The 14,673-nt window shown below is 41.8% G+C and overlaps 1 protein-coding gene across 1 annotated transcript in view; it reads left to right on the top strand.

The window, feature by feature from the left end:
• The first annotated feature begins 923 nt into the window (after positions 1–923).
• The window catches only part of ANAPC1 (anaphase promoting complex subunit 1), a 49,521-nt gene continuing 35,771 nt past the window's right edge, over positions 924–14,673 (top strand). The window contains exons 1-15 of the mRNA XM_085313452.1: positions 924–1,305; positions 2,347–2,508; positions 2,688–2,739; positions 2,929–3,038; positions 3,764–3,846; positions 5,374–5,447; positions 8,035–8,180; positions 8,872–9,092; positions 9,709–9,918; positions 10,960–11,055; positions 11,517–11,607; positions 11,729–11,794; positions 12,639–12,776; positions 13,767–13,907; positions 14,291–14,351. Coding sequence (XP_085169578.1) covers positions 1,093–1,305; positions 2,347–2,508; positions 2,688–2,739; positions 2,929–3,038; positions 3,764–3,846; positions 5,374–5,447; positions 8,035–8,180; positions 8,872–9,092; positions 9,709–9,918; positions 10,960–11,055; positions 11,517–11,607; positions 11,729–11,794; positions 12,639–12,776; positions 13,767–13,907; positions 14,291–14,351 — 1,864 coding nt within the window. The 5' untranslated portion in view covers positions 924–1,092. The remainder of the gene's footprint in view (positions 1,306–2,346; positions 2,509–2,687; positions 2,740–2,928; positions 3,039–3,763; positions 3,847–5,373; positions 5,448–8,034; positions 8,181–8,871; positions 9,093–9,708; positions 9,919–10,959; positions 11,056–11,516; positions 11,608–11,728; positions 11,795–12,638; positions 12,777–13,766; positions 13,908–14,290; positions 14,352–14,673) is intronic.

The following is a 14,673-nucleotide window of genomic DNA, read 5'->3' as shown; positions in this document are numbered from 1 at the left end:
CCTGTTTATTCCCAGAAAAAGGAAGGTAGAGAGAGCTGACCAGAAAGCAACAGCTCCCAGTGATTTAGGCTACTGATCAGCTAAAGTTTAACAGTTCAGCCCTATACYGAAGGCTGTGGGTGAAAAAGCTTGCGAGTGCATATACTCCTGCCTGAAAAAGAATGACAGCACCAAATTGGACGGTTACRGAGAACTGTACATAGTTTTAGGGCRCTTTTTCTTTTTGTCTGTGGATATTCAGCCCAATCTGACCATACAGTCCCTAGTATGGATGCTTCCAGCATGCTGCTACTGGACAGATGGTGTGAAACTGTCTGCTGCTGTTTCGTAGCTCACACATTCTTTGTTTCAAAGTGTGGCAACAGAAGCCTATCCCTTGATGAAGGCAACTTGTTGAGGATGAAATGAACCTTGTCTAGCCACCTCATCTAGAAAATGGGATGTGGAAACATCCACAACCGTTGCCTGCCTCTTTGCAGAGCGCCTGGCCTGYGAACAGCCTTGATGCAGTGCCTGCTGAAATCCCAGGCCAGCGATCCYGCCTGGAAGACCCAGATGTCTGTGCCACCAGAGCAAGGCCCTTGGAAACACGGCACTAGCTGCTCTGCCAYGCCACGGCTACCCTTCCTTCTCCAGGAGGCCTGCTCCTGAGGCGGGATGGAAGGAGGAAGGCTCCAGCGAGCACATGTGAGGGTCTGAAGCCGGTTTTCCCTCAGCACGGCAGGACTCAGCCCACGGCATCACCCCAAGGGGAACGAGCATAGCCTCCAGAGCCCGCCGCAACCCACCCGCAGCCTGGGAGCCCACACCCGCCATTTCCCCTCCCGCCCCACCGCCCTGCCCGCCATTTCCCGCCCGGCCCCCTCGGCGTTGTCATGGCGACACTCCCCGCCCCTTCCCGCCGCGCCGCGCGGGCTTCTGGGAGCGCCAAGATGGCCGCGCCCATATGAGGAGAAGCCGCCGCCGCCGCCGCCCTGGGAAGGAGCCGCCGGAGCCTGGCGTCGCCCCTGCCAAGGGCCTGCCGGTGTGTGTGGGGGTGCCTAGCCGCGCGCCTCGGCTCCGTTGCAGAAATAATGTTGATATCGGGCCCCCATGTCGGACAAGTGTGAAGAGAGGGCGACGATGATTGCGGCCGGGGACCTGCAGGAGTTCGCCCCTTGCGGCCGCCAGCACTGCCAGCGCCACCCGCACGCCCTGACGCTGCAGCTGCGGCGCCTGCAGCCCGCCTCCGAGCTCTGGTCCTCGGACGGGGCCGCCGGCCTGGTGGGCTCCCTGCAGGAGGTCTCCATCCACGAGAAGCGCAGGGTAGTGCTTTTAAAAAAATTCTCTCTATATGTATATTTRTATATATGTGTATGTATACGTGGGGAAGGGGTCGGGGCAGCGGCCCCGGGAGGAGAGGCTAGGAAGACCCCTGTCTGGARGGATCGGGGAGCAGGGACAGGCTTACAGGCTAATGAGGGTGATGGCTGTGGGGAGTGTAGAGCCGTGGCCTCCCCCCAGCTCGCGGGGCGGTGAGGGATCCTGCCGAAGTCAATGAGGGATCAGTCTGAAGCAGATAATAGAAATAATTTCTTCACATGTGCACACGGAGAGTGAACTTATGGAACTAGCTGCCACAGAAAGCTGTGGAGAACAAACAGTACTGTCCAGCTCRGAAGGGATTAGACAGCAGGCCCATAAACAGGCACTGCAGAGAATGAACCCCCTGGTCTGGTGCCTGTGGATAGCAGCGGAGCAGAGAACACGAAATGGCCAGGCTCAGGCACTGGTGCTAGATAGCACTTCCTCCTGATGCTGTTGGAGACGATGGGTAGATGGGCTGTCTGTCTGACCCCATCSGGTGCTGCTTGCAGTTGGTCCTGTTCGTTTCGTTCAGAAGCGGCAGGCTGCGAGCTGGTGCACCGAGCCTGATGTACTTGCTGACAACAGTGACACGGGATGCTCCTGAGGGGTGTTCCTTGGATTTAGCGTTGGAGGCAGAGTGAGAACAGTGGGCGCAGCGCTTGCTAATAAAAACTTGATTTTACTCTTGGTCTGTCTCACTATGTCAAATTATTTCCTTCTGGTTTTGACTTTGGGGCCTTTTTTGTTTGTTTGTTTATTTTTTTTAAGAAAAAGGGAGAAGGCAGGGAAAAACATCAGCAGTGCAAACCAGTACTTAGTCTACTTTTCGGTAGCTTCCAAAAATTTTAACTTGATTTGGTCAATTTATTTTAAAAGTAAAGTGATTATTTAAAAATGATCATTGAGAAATTATCACCAACCATAGTCACACTGCTTATTAAATTATTATCCTGTTATTGGTTAAATCTTGTAACTTTTCCTAAAACTCTTGGTTTTCAGGAAAGTTGGCAATTGAGGAAAGGTGTCAGCGCTGTTGGGGAGGAAGTGGACTATGATGAAGAGCTGTATGTGGCCAGCAATATGGTCATTTGGAGCAAAGGAAGTAAAAACCAAGCATCTACTGTTTATAAGGCTTTCACTGTTGACAGCCCTGTTTTACAGGTATGAAAATGTGGAAAGGAAGCAATTGAAAGAATGTATGTTAGCTAAGGGATACTAGTTGAGTGTTTTCAAAAAGTGCTTCTGGGGTCTAAGATGGGTTTATTTTGTGAAATAATGATCAAATTCAATAGAAGCATCAGATTGTTCTTCAGAAATAATTGTATTGTATTTGGCTTTAGGCCTTATGGTGTGACTTCACTATACYCCAGGAAAAATCTGAAAAAGCTGAAGGTAAGTTTTATGCTTATTTTAATACCAAGCAAATACTTTGAATTTAGTTTGCTTGGCATGAGAAGTTTAGTCATCCAGAACTGCTATGTTAAGAATCCCTTTTGCCCCAGAACAAGCTTATATTTTGTATACAAGAGAGATCCAAGGAAACAGAGAAGCTTCACTGTGTGTTTTCTTTTTTTTCCCCAGTTTCAGGTAGCAACGAAATAGTAGAGAAATGTATCTGCATATTGCAGAACTCGTGTATAAATGTGCATAGCATAGAGGGAAAGGATTACATTGCTGCTTTACCTTTTCAGGTATGTGCTTTATTTATTTATTTTTGCCCCAGATGAAGTCTATTTATCTCTTTGTACGGAGTATTAAGGTGGGCAGGCATACATGAAGCGCTGCTGTTTGCATGAATTCTTCATTCCAATGGGTGGATGTGGCAAAGCTGATTCAAGTGTGGCTTTGTGGTTRGGTGTTGGAATACTTCATTCTAGTCCTGTCTGTAGCTTAAACTCAAAGAACTGAAAACTCTGTGGAGTTATCTAGGAATGTTTTGTTACATTGATATTCTGTATTTTGAGGGTTCTCAGACATTGTAAYGATGGATCACAGAACAAGTTTTTTTTGATTGAATAGCAAATTCTTAGAAGCTTGCCCAAAGGAATGGACCTATGAGAATCACAGCATGTCAAGAATATTCACCTGATTCATTCTGCTAGCTAAGGTATGGGTGGTAACAGGCTGTGAGATGCAGATTATACTGCCTTAAAATGCTGCAGCTGTTTCTGCATGATTGAGAGGTCACAGCCTTAGACAGGCCTGTTATGCTATCAGATCTGAGTAGCAACAGCAATCAGGTGTAGGATGTGGGAAGCTATAGGTATGCTATCCTCACAGTTTGAGAATGGGCTCTGGTTTACATTACACTCCTATCAAAAAAGGGCTTAACATTGCACCTACATAAATAGATATTCAAACATGCAATATAGTAAAAACTTGATTTTTTTTGTCATAAATGTTTAACTTTTTATAGGTGGCAAATGTCTGGCCAACAAAATATGGTTTGTTATTTGAGCGCAGTAGTTCTTCACATGAAATGCCTCTAAGTCCACCCAGGTATGTAGTGTGTAGTTTTTGACTGTTTTGTTATAGACTGTTTGCTAATCTAATGCATGAATTCAAGAGCTGAGGAGCAGTAATGAAAGGGTCTGTGATTCTCAGGGGCAAGTGAACTTTGAAGTTGGGTGAAACATCATGAACATGCAGGAAGGGGTTATATGCTAACAGTCATAACTCCATTTTTGATACTATGTTGTCTTAAGAACCAGTTTAGAATGATGATCCTGGGAACAGGGTATGGGAGGTAGGCAGAGTATTACTAACCCAATTTCACTAATGTTTGTCCTGGGAATTAGTTCAAGGCTGTGAATTTCATGGTGGGGTGGGAGAGTCATTGAGGGACTACTGTGGAGAAATAGTTTTCTCTCAGCTGCAAAATGCTTTGAATAGATGGAGCATCCCTCCTGGATGTCAGATGTTTCCACTGCCCTATCTCTTCCACATACTTGGTTAGGATTGCAGACCCCATGCTTCATGGCTGGTCATACAGCCAAGAGGCAGAATAAAGAGTTGATGAGTATGCTGATGAGCATCTGGAATATCTACTTGCTCTCTCATGGGCTTTGCATCTATTCTAGTGATACTCTAGTCCTTGGGAGACTTGAGATTAAAAATAGAGATCTTCAAAGTGTTCAAGAGGGGATCACCTGAAACCTCTTTGCTCAAACTAAATTACGTGGATGTTCTATTTTAGTACCAACTTAAATGTTAGCTTGGATGGCACATTCAGTGTATGGGTATGATGTGTTCTCCATATCCTTTCAATGGGGATAGTGAGGTGTCCTGATCCAGTTAAGAACAGAGGTAAAGAGTTGGGAGACCTGCTTCACTGGATATGAACCCCTGGCCATGGCTCAGGATCATCCAGTGTCCTACCCTATGTTTTATTTCTGGTGGCTACCTGTCTGGACTGGATCTCTTTGTGGTCCAGTAAAGAGTAAAGTTTCACTAGTCCCAGGCTTGCTTGTTCTCTGGTGGTTTGCAMAAATCCTAGTTGACTGTACTTAAACTCCCCCTGCAATGAAAACTCGCCCTTTTGCTCCTGCCACTGTCAGTGGTTGGCTYGATAGCTGCCATGTGTTAGATGAAAAATTACCTCGGGGTGTCTGCTGGACTGAGATCCTGGGGAGCTGTGGAACCCAACCTCTTCAGTTGAGTCGGAGTTAAAAGAGCTTTCTYTTCCTACTGCTGTATCATCGTTCCCAGGCCTCAGAGACTGGTGTTCAGCCTGGTGCTAGCTCTGTTCCTTTAGGCCAGCCAAAGTYTCTGGTGTGGCCAGCAGGTGGGGTCATTCTCAAGTGCTGTAAGACACAAACTGAAATAAGTCATCCTGTTTGATATGCCACTCTGACTTAGTTCAATGAATCCAGCAAGCTTCCATTAATGCAATATGTCTCTATGTTAGCTTTCAAGTTCTGACTTTAAGGTCTGAGGAGCTGTTTTGGAATCACAGCAGCTGTACCAGCTTCAAGAGAGAACAACTGTGCTTCATAAAATTTGCTTTTGAACATATTTTATTTCCAGGGAGCCTTTGCCTACTATGTTCAGCATGCTACATCCATTAGATGAGATAACACCTCTTGTCTGCAAGTCTGGAGGTAGGTTTACATCTTTAGGTGTGTCAGCTGGAGTCTGTCAGTGTGGCATCAAATGCTTAATGTATCAGCAAGCATTTTTGTCATTATGAAATTTCAAATGAAATTTCTCCTTCAGGAATTCAGAAATSGGTTGTTTTAGCTGCCTCATCTACTGCTAGGAGCAATTGATGCTATAATTGGACTCCTTGAACATCTTGGAAGATAAGAGCAAGTTTATCTTTGTGGTGGTGTTGCTCTGGCATGTTACTATACATAAAGTTAAGAACTCTAGAAAGCAGATTCTTCCCTTTATGTTATTGTGGTGAATATGTAGTAGTGCTGCTGAAGTCTGTTTGTTTTAAAGCTATTCTAARTGCTCTGAAATCCAACACTTGCTGTTTGTGTATGTGACTGGTCAGTGATTCAAATTTGTGGTTGGGTGACCAAGGGTTTTTTTTTGAGACCCACCTCCAAATGTGAGCTCTCTATAAAAGCTGCTTTCTGAAAAGTTTTGTTTTAGGGAATGGGAAAGGGAGTTTCATATCCTTTGTGTTCAAACTGAGGCTCTTATCCTCTCCCACCTACTTGCAATCCACATGGGATGTATTCAGCTAAAGTTGCATTCCTCAGATGCTTATTTGAAAATTGGCCCATTGTAAGGGCAATGTTTTAAAGTGTTATCAGAAACTGAATGCAGGTAATGGTTTTTACAGCAGAAGTGTTGTCAAGAGAATTAGTGTAACCTAGAGGGAAGAAARAGATTGAAAGCTTGATAAGCAAAACACGCTGGGCAGGGGTACTCAATGGGGTCTAGGGTGGAGCCACTCCTGGATTTTCTGGTGACGGGTTTCCTAATAAATAACCTTTGTGTCCTTCTGTCAGTTTCTCGCAACTTTTCTTGATGCGGAGCTAAAAAGTTGGAGCAGAGAAATAAGTTTGTGTGTTACTGTTATGAACTATTGGGAGAGTGGAAGGAAGAGAACTGATGTGAGCGTAGGCGAAGAGGAAGAGAGATTTGAAACTGTGGAARGAGGATATCAGGAAATGCTCAGCAGAGCAAGGAAGATTGGGCATGGTGAAAAAGTGTTTTATGATGAATGGGAAAGAGAAGGTGGTAGCAAAAGAGATGAAGGTTGGGACTACTGAGTTGGCACTTTTTTCCCCTGTTTAGTCACAGTCCCACCCCATGAGCACCATTTTTTTTTCTCATCCTGTGCTCATTAGGTGAAGGGATTGAAGAAGGGAGGTCAGAGATGCTTTCTGTTCACAGAATACTAACATTGAAATGGTGGCATGCAACAAAAAAGAAGAATCAGAGTTGTTGAGTTCTGACACACTCAAGCATTTTCAGAGCAGGAAGTATGAAGTTCAAGCACACATCATTGCTTCAACACAATCTTAGTTTTGCCATCTTTGAGTGATGTTCTGACATGCTGATGAAGCGTGTGTGAGCTATATTCCTGCCTCCCTTGCACAAATGAGCTTGTAGAACAGAGTTCAAGTCTCCTGTGCARCTTTAGGTGTTTAGATCGGGCATAATAAATACATTGTGCCTGTCTTCATAGGTWTGCAGAGTCTTTTGCTCGAAGGTGGTGGTTGTGTTTAAGCTCTTTCCCTTAAGTCTCGTTAATTCCTTGAAACTGTGTCACATCTGCAGTCAGCTTCTGTATGCATGTCATGACAAGATCCCTCTCTGACAGAACTGGGATATACTTGAACTCTGATTAAGATATTTATAAATAATAAAGTAGTATATTTAGCATGTCTATATAACAGTTTATTTCCTMTAACTATAGTAACATCAAGCCCAGTCAGGATTTTTCCTACCAGCACATGCAGCTGGGATTTAAGTTAATTAGTCAAGAGATTTATGAAAATTAGTTTTAATCATTAGCAGAAACATTGATAGCTATTTTAATCACCTTTCCTATTTTAGTTGTTTCCTTAAAGAAAGTTTACTTCTCATTGGTTAAACAATAATGAGATTTGTTGGCATGCGGCTGAATGTATCCTGTAGTAAACATAGGACAAAACTTATGTAATCAAATGTAGGTATAATATCTATACATGTTTATTAAATATATATGTGCATATAACAATATTTAGGTGTTTGATGTATGAATATTAGAAAATATTTATTTCTCATTAAGTGATCAATGTTTTATAAATGATTTATGTTGTGTTGCRTTCTTCCTTTGGTAGTTGGGGAAACTGAGGCTTTGGAGTGTTTAGGGATTTATCCAAACCTTTCAGCAGACAGCGTATACTATAGCACTGGAACTGTCTGTGTGCTAAATTTTTGTTTGAGAATTGTACATGTGGATAGGCCCACGAAGCTCCTGTTGAAGAAATTTTAAAAATGTTAATGCAGCACTTTGCTGCATTAACAGAGGGCATTTGCTGTCTGGCATCTGAGTGCTTAATACTAACTCTTAATATGTGAAGCTCTGTAAATCTCCCAATCCCATTTAATCAAGGAAAATGCGATGAAATCCGAATTACAAAAGAAAGAGGGTATGAAARATGCCAGCCCTATATTGATAACACTGCTACAGAAATGATCCCTTTGCCTTAACTGAGATTAACCTGTTCACTGTATCTTTGTTAGGTGTGTTCGGCTCTGCCAGAGTGCAGTATGTTGCTGACTACACCTTGAGGATTGTATTTGTCAATGCTGAACCTTCCATCATGATGACATATGATACTGTTCAGAGTTTACACACAGTTTGGGCTCTTCGTAGAGTAAAGCCAGAGGTACAAATTTACTGTTGACTAAACATGATTATCAAAAATATTGGTGTGTTTTTATGCCCTTATTCATGTATCTATCGAAGTGCCTGATATTTCTGATGTATTTTATGTAATAGAGTAAGATGTTAAAAAAGCAGATTCTTTCATGTGTTAGCCTGTATCACAGTCAGAGGATCAAGTTTCCCAATCGCTTATTGATACTAGATGCAAAGTTACAACTTGTGCAATGGTAATAGTCATGCAGGGTGCTGTGCTTGTCATGGTATTACTTTCATGATGCTGGAAGGTTTTGATTCTGCTTAAGCAGTTTTCTCTGAGAAAAGCAATGACAACTCACTGCCTTGAAAAACAGGAGTAGTTTCTGTGACTGGGAGTGAGAAAACATGAYTGGAGGGAGTAACTTCTACCTGTTCATAAAAGGAAATAACTTGAGTAATCCTACCTCATCTGCCGTATGCCTCATGTGCAGAGAGCGCCAGACAGYAAGATTACTGCTTGACATGTTTGCATGTGCTCAGTGAGGAGTCTTAATTTGAAGTGGTCTGAAATGTGAGCAGAAGCTCAAACAGCTCTAGCAGCAGCTTGGTCTGAAGATGTAGCACCTACTTGTTGAAACAAGCTATTCGAGTGACTTCCTGGCTAGGTTGTTGCCTATATGTTGTTTGTGCCTAGAGTGTTCTGTTTTCTTACCCAGGAGCAGAACACAGTGCTGAAGTTTGCTGAACAGATGGGCACGCCGCAGCATGTGGCCACCAGCAGCTCTTTGACCGCTCATCTCAGGAGCCTCTCGAAAGGAGACTCTCCTGTGGCTTCCCCTTTCCAGAACTATTCGTCTATTCACAGCCAGAGCAGATCCATGTCTTCACCCAGCATGCAGTCCCGCTCACCATCCATCTCCAACATGGCCGCTTTGAGGTGAGTGCTGAACATACCGTGTACGCAGACGATGCCAAAAGAATAGGCCCTATAGAATAGGCAGTGCGCCTTGTATTGCTCTTACAATTCTGTTACCTGAGGGGTATGTGCCTGCCCTGTCACACCTCAAAGTCTCCTGAGAGTGCTCTTGTGGCACAGGTGTGCTATTATCCCCGTAGTACAAGGGGGTGACTGGTGTGCCAGAGAGACTGTCCTGTGGTCACATAGCCAGTCACTAAGGGAATTAGGAGTTATTTGCAGACTTAGTAAAGTTTTTTAGTATTTTTAAAACAAATTGTATTTAGAAGGAACAGGTGGGGATAGATTTTTGACAGAATGGATGCCACAATTAGTGTTAGTTTTCTTCCTGTTAAAATTTCATATATTGGATTCAGACAGATGTTTAGAAGTGAATTAGAGAACTGTTTTCCTATGCCAAGGTGTATTGCTAAAGGAAGCAAATACTGAACTAGCTACTTTCTCGGGTTTGGGTGTGTGTGTGGGTTGCTTTGTTTTCAAATTCTCTACCACTGTAGGAGATCCCAAGCTTAGCAGAAATTCTGTAAATGCTTTTGTAAATCCACTTTTAAGTAGTGTTTTATGTCTTGGTTTGCAGCCGCTCTCATTCCCCTGCCCTGGGAGTGCACTCTTTCTCAGGAGTGCAGAGGTTCAACTTTTCCAGTAAYGTGCAGTCACCAAAGAGGCACAGTATTACCCATTCTCCAAACAGCACTGCCAGTGATTCTTTCGTTGTACCCGAAACTGAACCAATTGTTCCRGAGCTGTGTATTGATCACCTGTGGACAGAAACCATCACAAACATGAGGTTAGATGCTTGTATTTGGATTTCAGAGGTTCTGGATTTCTGCTGGGGGGAAAAAATAAAATGACAGCTTGTTTTGATATATGCTTTCTACAAATGGTGCTGCCTTAAAATGGATGCATGGACTTGTACTTCCAAGTCTTTTTTTTTTTTTTTTTTAAATCACGCTTGCAAAGTACCTAGCTCTGCTTTGAAAAGGGGATTAGGTACTTGTGTTATGCTGGCTCATGACCTTCTGTATTGGAGAGTGATTTCATGAAATGCCTCAAGCAGATTAAGTTCAAACATTACTGCTTTGGATTTTTGTAATCTTTTAGGTGGAGTGCCTTTTTCCCCATTACCGCCAAAAGAGGTGAAACACACATAAGARCTTTGTCTTATTTCTGACTGAGCTAAAACATATCTCCAGAGCTGTAGAAGGCTCCTGTTTGATCTGGCAGAAGGAGGGGAGACAGAGAAACACACTACAAATAGGAATTATTTCTCTTTCTTCATGACTGCTGCAGGAAGATGATTCTAGTTGTCAGAAAAGAAAGTGCAGCTTGAGGCTGGGGAAAGGCACAGCTGCCTCTCTGTTAGACTTACCTTTTTTGTTCATATCAGACTATAACTGTAAGTTTGTATTTGCTCGAGTTCCTTAGCTGTCTGTGCCTGTGTCAGTTTGCRGCATTGAGTGTGAGATGGCTGATAGTGATCTGTCTAGCAGTGAACTCTTCTGGTGTAACCAGATGCAGCTTTCAGTGGGCACAGCTGCCTKCAAGAAAATATGACCATGGGTAGAATGCCAAACTAAAGCATAAAACTTAAACTAGAGAATAAAGCCAATTAGCATGTGCTATGCACACCAAAAAATAAGGAATATGAGAACTGAGATGCTGGAAAACTAGTTTCTAGAGCAGTGGCTGAAATGGAGACTGGCATATTCTGGCCACTTGATGTGCTAATTGAAGTTCAGTGTGATCCAACAGTTTGTTGGACATGTTTTCCTCCATTAACRTTTTTATAGTGGACCAAATACTCTGCTGATCACTGTCTTATTTACAGAGAGAAGAATTCTCAAGCATCAAAAGTGTTTATTACCACGGACCTCTGTGGGCAAAAGTTCTTGTGCTTTTTRGTGGAATCCCAGCTCCAGCTACGGTGAGCATTCCCATGCATATCTTGGGGATAGCTGAACAAAGGGGAGCCCTCTAAAAATTATCAACTAGATATGGGTTTTAACATGCATATTCCCTCAGCTAGTGGAATCTGTAATGGTGACATGAGGCGTGCATCAATCTGACCATCATAAGATGTATTTAACTGCAGTAGCATAGACAGTTTGGACTGAAATTGTGATATGGTATTTGCTATACTTTGAATGATATTCTTATTTACTGCCAACTTTACCCTATAGAAGTGCATTGGGGATTTTAGTTACRCCATCAGAGTAAAAGTTGATTAGCAGGGCAAAACAAGCAAAGARAGGAGGAAGGAGCCAGGTATACCATAATAAAAGTAACTGCAACATGTAACACAACTTCAATTTTCTGTCGTCTTTCTGTAAGACCAGGTAGAAGGACAGTCCTTTTACATGTTTATTCTTTTCTCAAATCTTTTAGCTGTGTAAAATTTCAAGAGAGTAAYGATAAGTCACAGCTGATCTTTGGTTCTGTCACCAATATTCAAGCAAAGGATGCAGCTCCAGTGCAGGTATGTACTGCTGTATGGAGTATCTGCTGTGGAGTATCTCTCTGCTTTGTCTCTTTTGTCATCTAATTGTCATCTTTTTACTTAAACACAAGGGTGTGAATATGCTGCTTAATTCTTACAGGGTATTGATACATTGCTGGTTCTGGATGGCAGCGGAAATCTAGTACTTTATTCTGGAGTGGTTCGGGTAAGTAGCTGAACACACTCACAATTTTTCTGTCCCCAAATGTTTGAATCTTTGGGTGTAAACTGGACTGTGCAATCAGATCCTGTGTGTGTTGTACCTCAAGGTTTCATTTTAAACTACTGTAGAATGCTTGTCACTTGAGACTTAGGAAAGTGAATGTGCCCTTATATCAAGTGCAATTTGTGTGCAGTGCTGGAAACACAGTTCTGAAGAATCACTGACACCTTGTGGTACAGTTAAATAACCCCTTGAGGTTTTTTTTTCCTGTGGTAGCAAAGGATTAAAGTAATAAAATGCTTTTAATAAAAGAAAACTTCAAGAATATTGAAAGTAAGGATATCTCCTAAACTAAGTTTTCAAATTTCACTGTGGCATGCCAGAGTTCTAGATGTCAAATTATCTTGCTTTACAAAGGGTTGTTGTTAGGATGGGYACAATGAATTCAAAATAATTATAATTGTGTCTTTTAATTGTGGAGAGATGCACTGTGCTCTTTCTCTGCATACAGGAACCTTGGACCCTGAAATACATACTTTCTGTTTATCTGTTTTTATATGCCCTTTGAAAATGGAGCTTTCTCAGTGAAACCCTGCCAGAACTGTTAGTGGAAGTAGACCTGTATCAATGTGCAACACTGACCTGTATGGTACTTTTCCAGTATGTCGTCATCTGAAGAAAGGAAGTAAATTAGGCAATCTCTAATCTCATGTTCAGAGGCTTTAGTTTCAGTATACATTTGCTTTTATTTAAGATATTGAAAACAAAGTGTCCATATTTGTAAGCAAGCTTTTTGAAAAGGCATGAAGACCAACTATATCTTTTCCTATATATTCTACACAAAAAGGTGGGGAAGGTTTTCATTCCTGGACTACCTGCTCCCTCCCTGACAATGTCCAACCAAATGCCTTGGCCAAGCACTCCTTTGGATAGTATCAGCACTCCATCCAAACCTTTGAATAARCATCTGGGGCCCTTAGAAGAGGTAAGAAAAGAAGATCCTGTTTTGAAAAGGGTTTATTTGTATCAGGTTGGATGCAACTTACCAAGTAACTGGAAATTTTTTACCAGAACATATTTTTTGTGAATATAAATTTTGTGCATATTCTGTTACTCTTATGGAGAGAGGCTTGTTTCAGTGGTAGTGGAAATGGTATTCATCACTAATATATTCATCACTAATAAATTCTATTTAAGAGTGCATAATGAAGCTTTCAAACACTTTGAGATATATCTGTTTCTTTGTTGCATGATATTTGAAGACAGATGTATTGACTGTCTTGCAGAGTGGTCTCCAGTCCCTTCTCATTGCTTAATATGGATAAATGTTGGAGGAGAGATAATCCTCGAGTGTTTTGCCAGAGAAACTGTTGTGAAGACTTGTTAAGACTCTGCTTCTCTTATCTATGGCTTGTCACACACTGTTTTTTTTTTTTTTCCCCCACCTTTGTTTCTGACACTGCATATCCACAGTCTCCATCCATGGCTACCACAGCCCCTTATTTCACTGTCCTGTTTGAATGTGTTGATACATTAGGATAAATGAATATGTAGTGTTGTGGCTGAGGACTAAGCTGGGCATGTGATGGAAGTCTAACCTCATGTTGCTCAAAATATTTGAATAGCTGACAGTAAATTGAAAAGGCACTTAAAGAACCTATTGGTTTAATGTCTGTATGGCAATTAAAAGTGGGCATTTCTTCTTCAAATGATTTTTTTAAAAAAGAACTTCTGAGAGTGCCTCCTTGAACTAAACATTTTTTAATTTCTTCTTCAATACAGCTTCTGAATAAACAGGGATTAACCTGCATATATTTAGGGCTGCTCTTTTTTGATTTTATAAAATTTTCTGAGGTAAAGATTTGAAAGACAATTRTTTTCAAAATACTGGTTGGTACATTAAAAATAGTAATTTTAGCTGCTCTTTGCTCAGATCCTCTTAACCATCCTAAGCAATCATTTTATTACTTTGCAGGGTGTGCTGTTGTCACCAGTTCCAGAGCTAAGGGATTCTTCCAAACTTCATGACTCTGCTTATACTGAAGATTGTACTTTTCAGCAGTTGGGGACTTTCATTCATGCTCTGAGAGATCCTGTCCACAACAGAGTAACTTTGGTAGGTGTTCTCTTGTAGGCTTAATCATTGCTTTGCTATCAAAACAAAATGAGGACCAAATTTACTTCTGCTATATAGTGACACATTGCTGACAGCTCCTGGGCCACAGKTAAGCATGACACCTGCTTTGGTGCTTCCACATTTTTCTCTCTGCAGAGTACTCTAGAATTCACTGAAGTTAATTGAGTCATTCAGATAATTCAGTTCAAGAACCATTTTAAATGTTTCATGGAGCTAGCATTTGATGTTGCAGATCTGTAGTGTAGCAAAGAGCCAAATACTAGGAATAGGCTTAATGTATAAATGAATTCTGAGTTGATGGAAAAGGGCCCTGTTTTTACTCGGAGTTGCATTTTGTGGTTCAACTTTTTTTTTCTTTGTAGGAACTCAGCAATAATACGATGGTTCGAATTACAATTCCTGAAATTGCCACTTCAGAATTAGGTATGAATCAGAGTCCATCACATGAAACAYTCTATAATTTTTAGAAAAATCTTTTCTTAAGGTGGTAGCTTATGCATTGCTTAGCCTGTAATGATTCAGTACCTTGTATTCCATGCTCTATTAACTTACCTCCTAGAGCTACTACTATTTATTTGGGGTGTTCTGTGGCTTTCTTAATGCATCAYCAGCTGGACTTTCAAAATTTCCTTTGTTCTTTAGATAGTGCTGTTCTCTAATGTTGTGTGTATTACAGCTTGAGCAAGGTTTGAGATGTCAGTTTAGACACATGTTGGTTTCAGGAATGAGCTGAAAGGGTTTTTTT

Source organism: Rhea americana, unplaced genomic scaffold, assembly GCF_003343005.1.
Source record: "Rhea americana isolate MKP2758 unplaced genomic scaffold, rheAme1 scaffold_386, whole genome shotgun sequence".
In the NCBI taxonomy this organism is placed as follows: Eukaryota; Metazoa; Chordata; class Aves; order Rheiformes; family Rheidae; genus Rhea; species Rhea americana.
The sequence above is the reverse complement of the archived record's forward strand: the minus strand, read 5'-3'. Positions and strand labels throughout refer to the sequence as shown.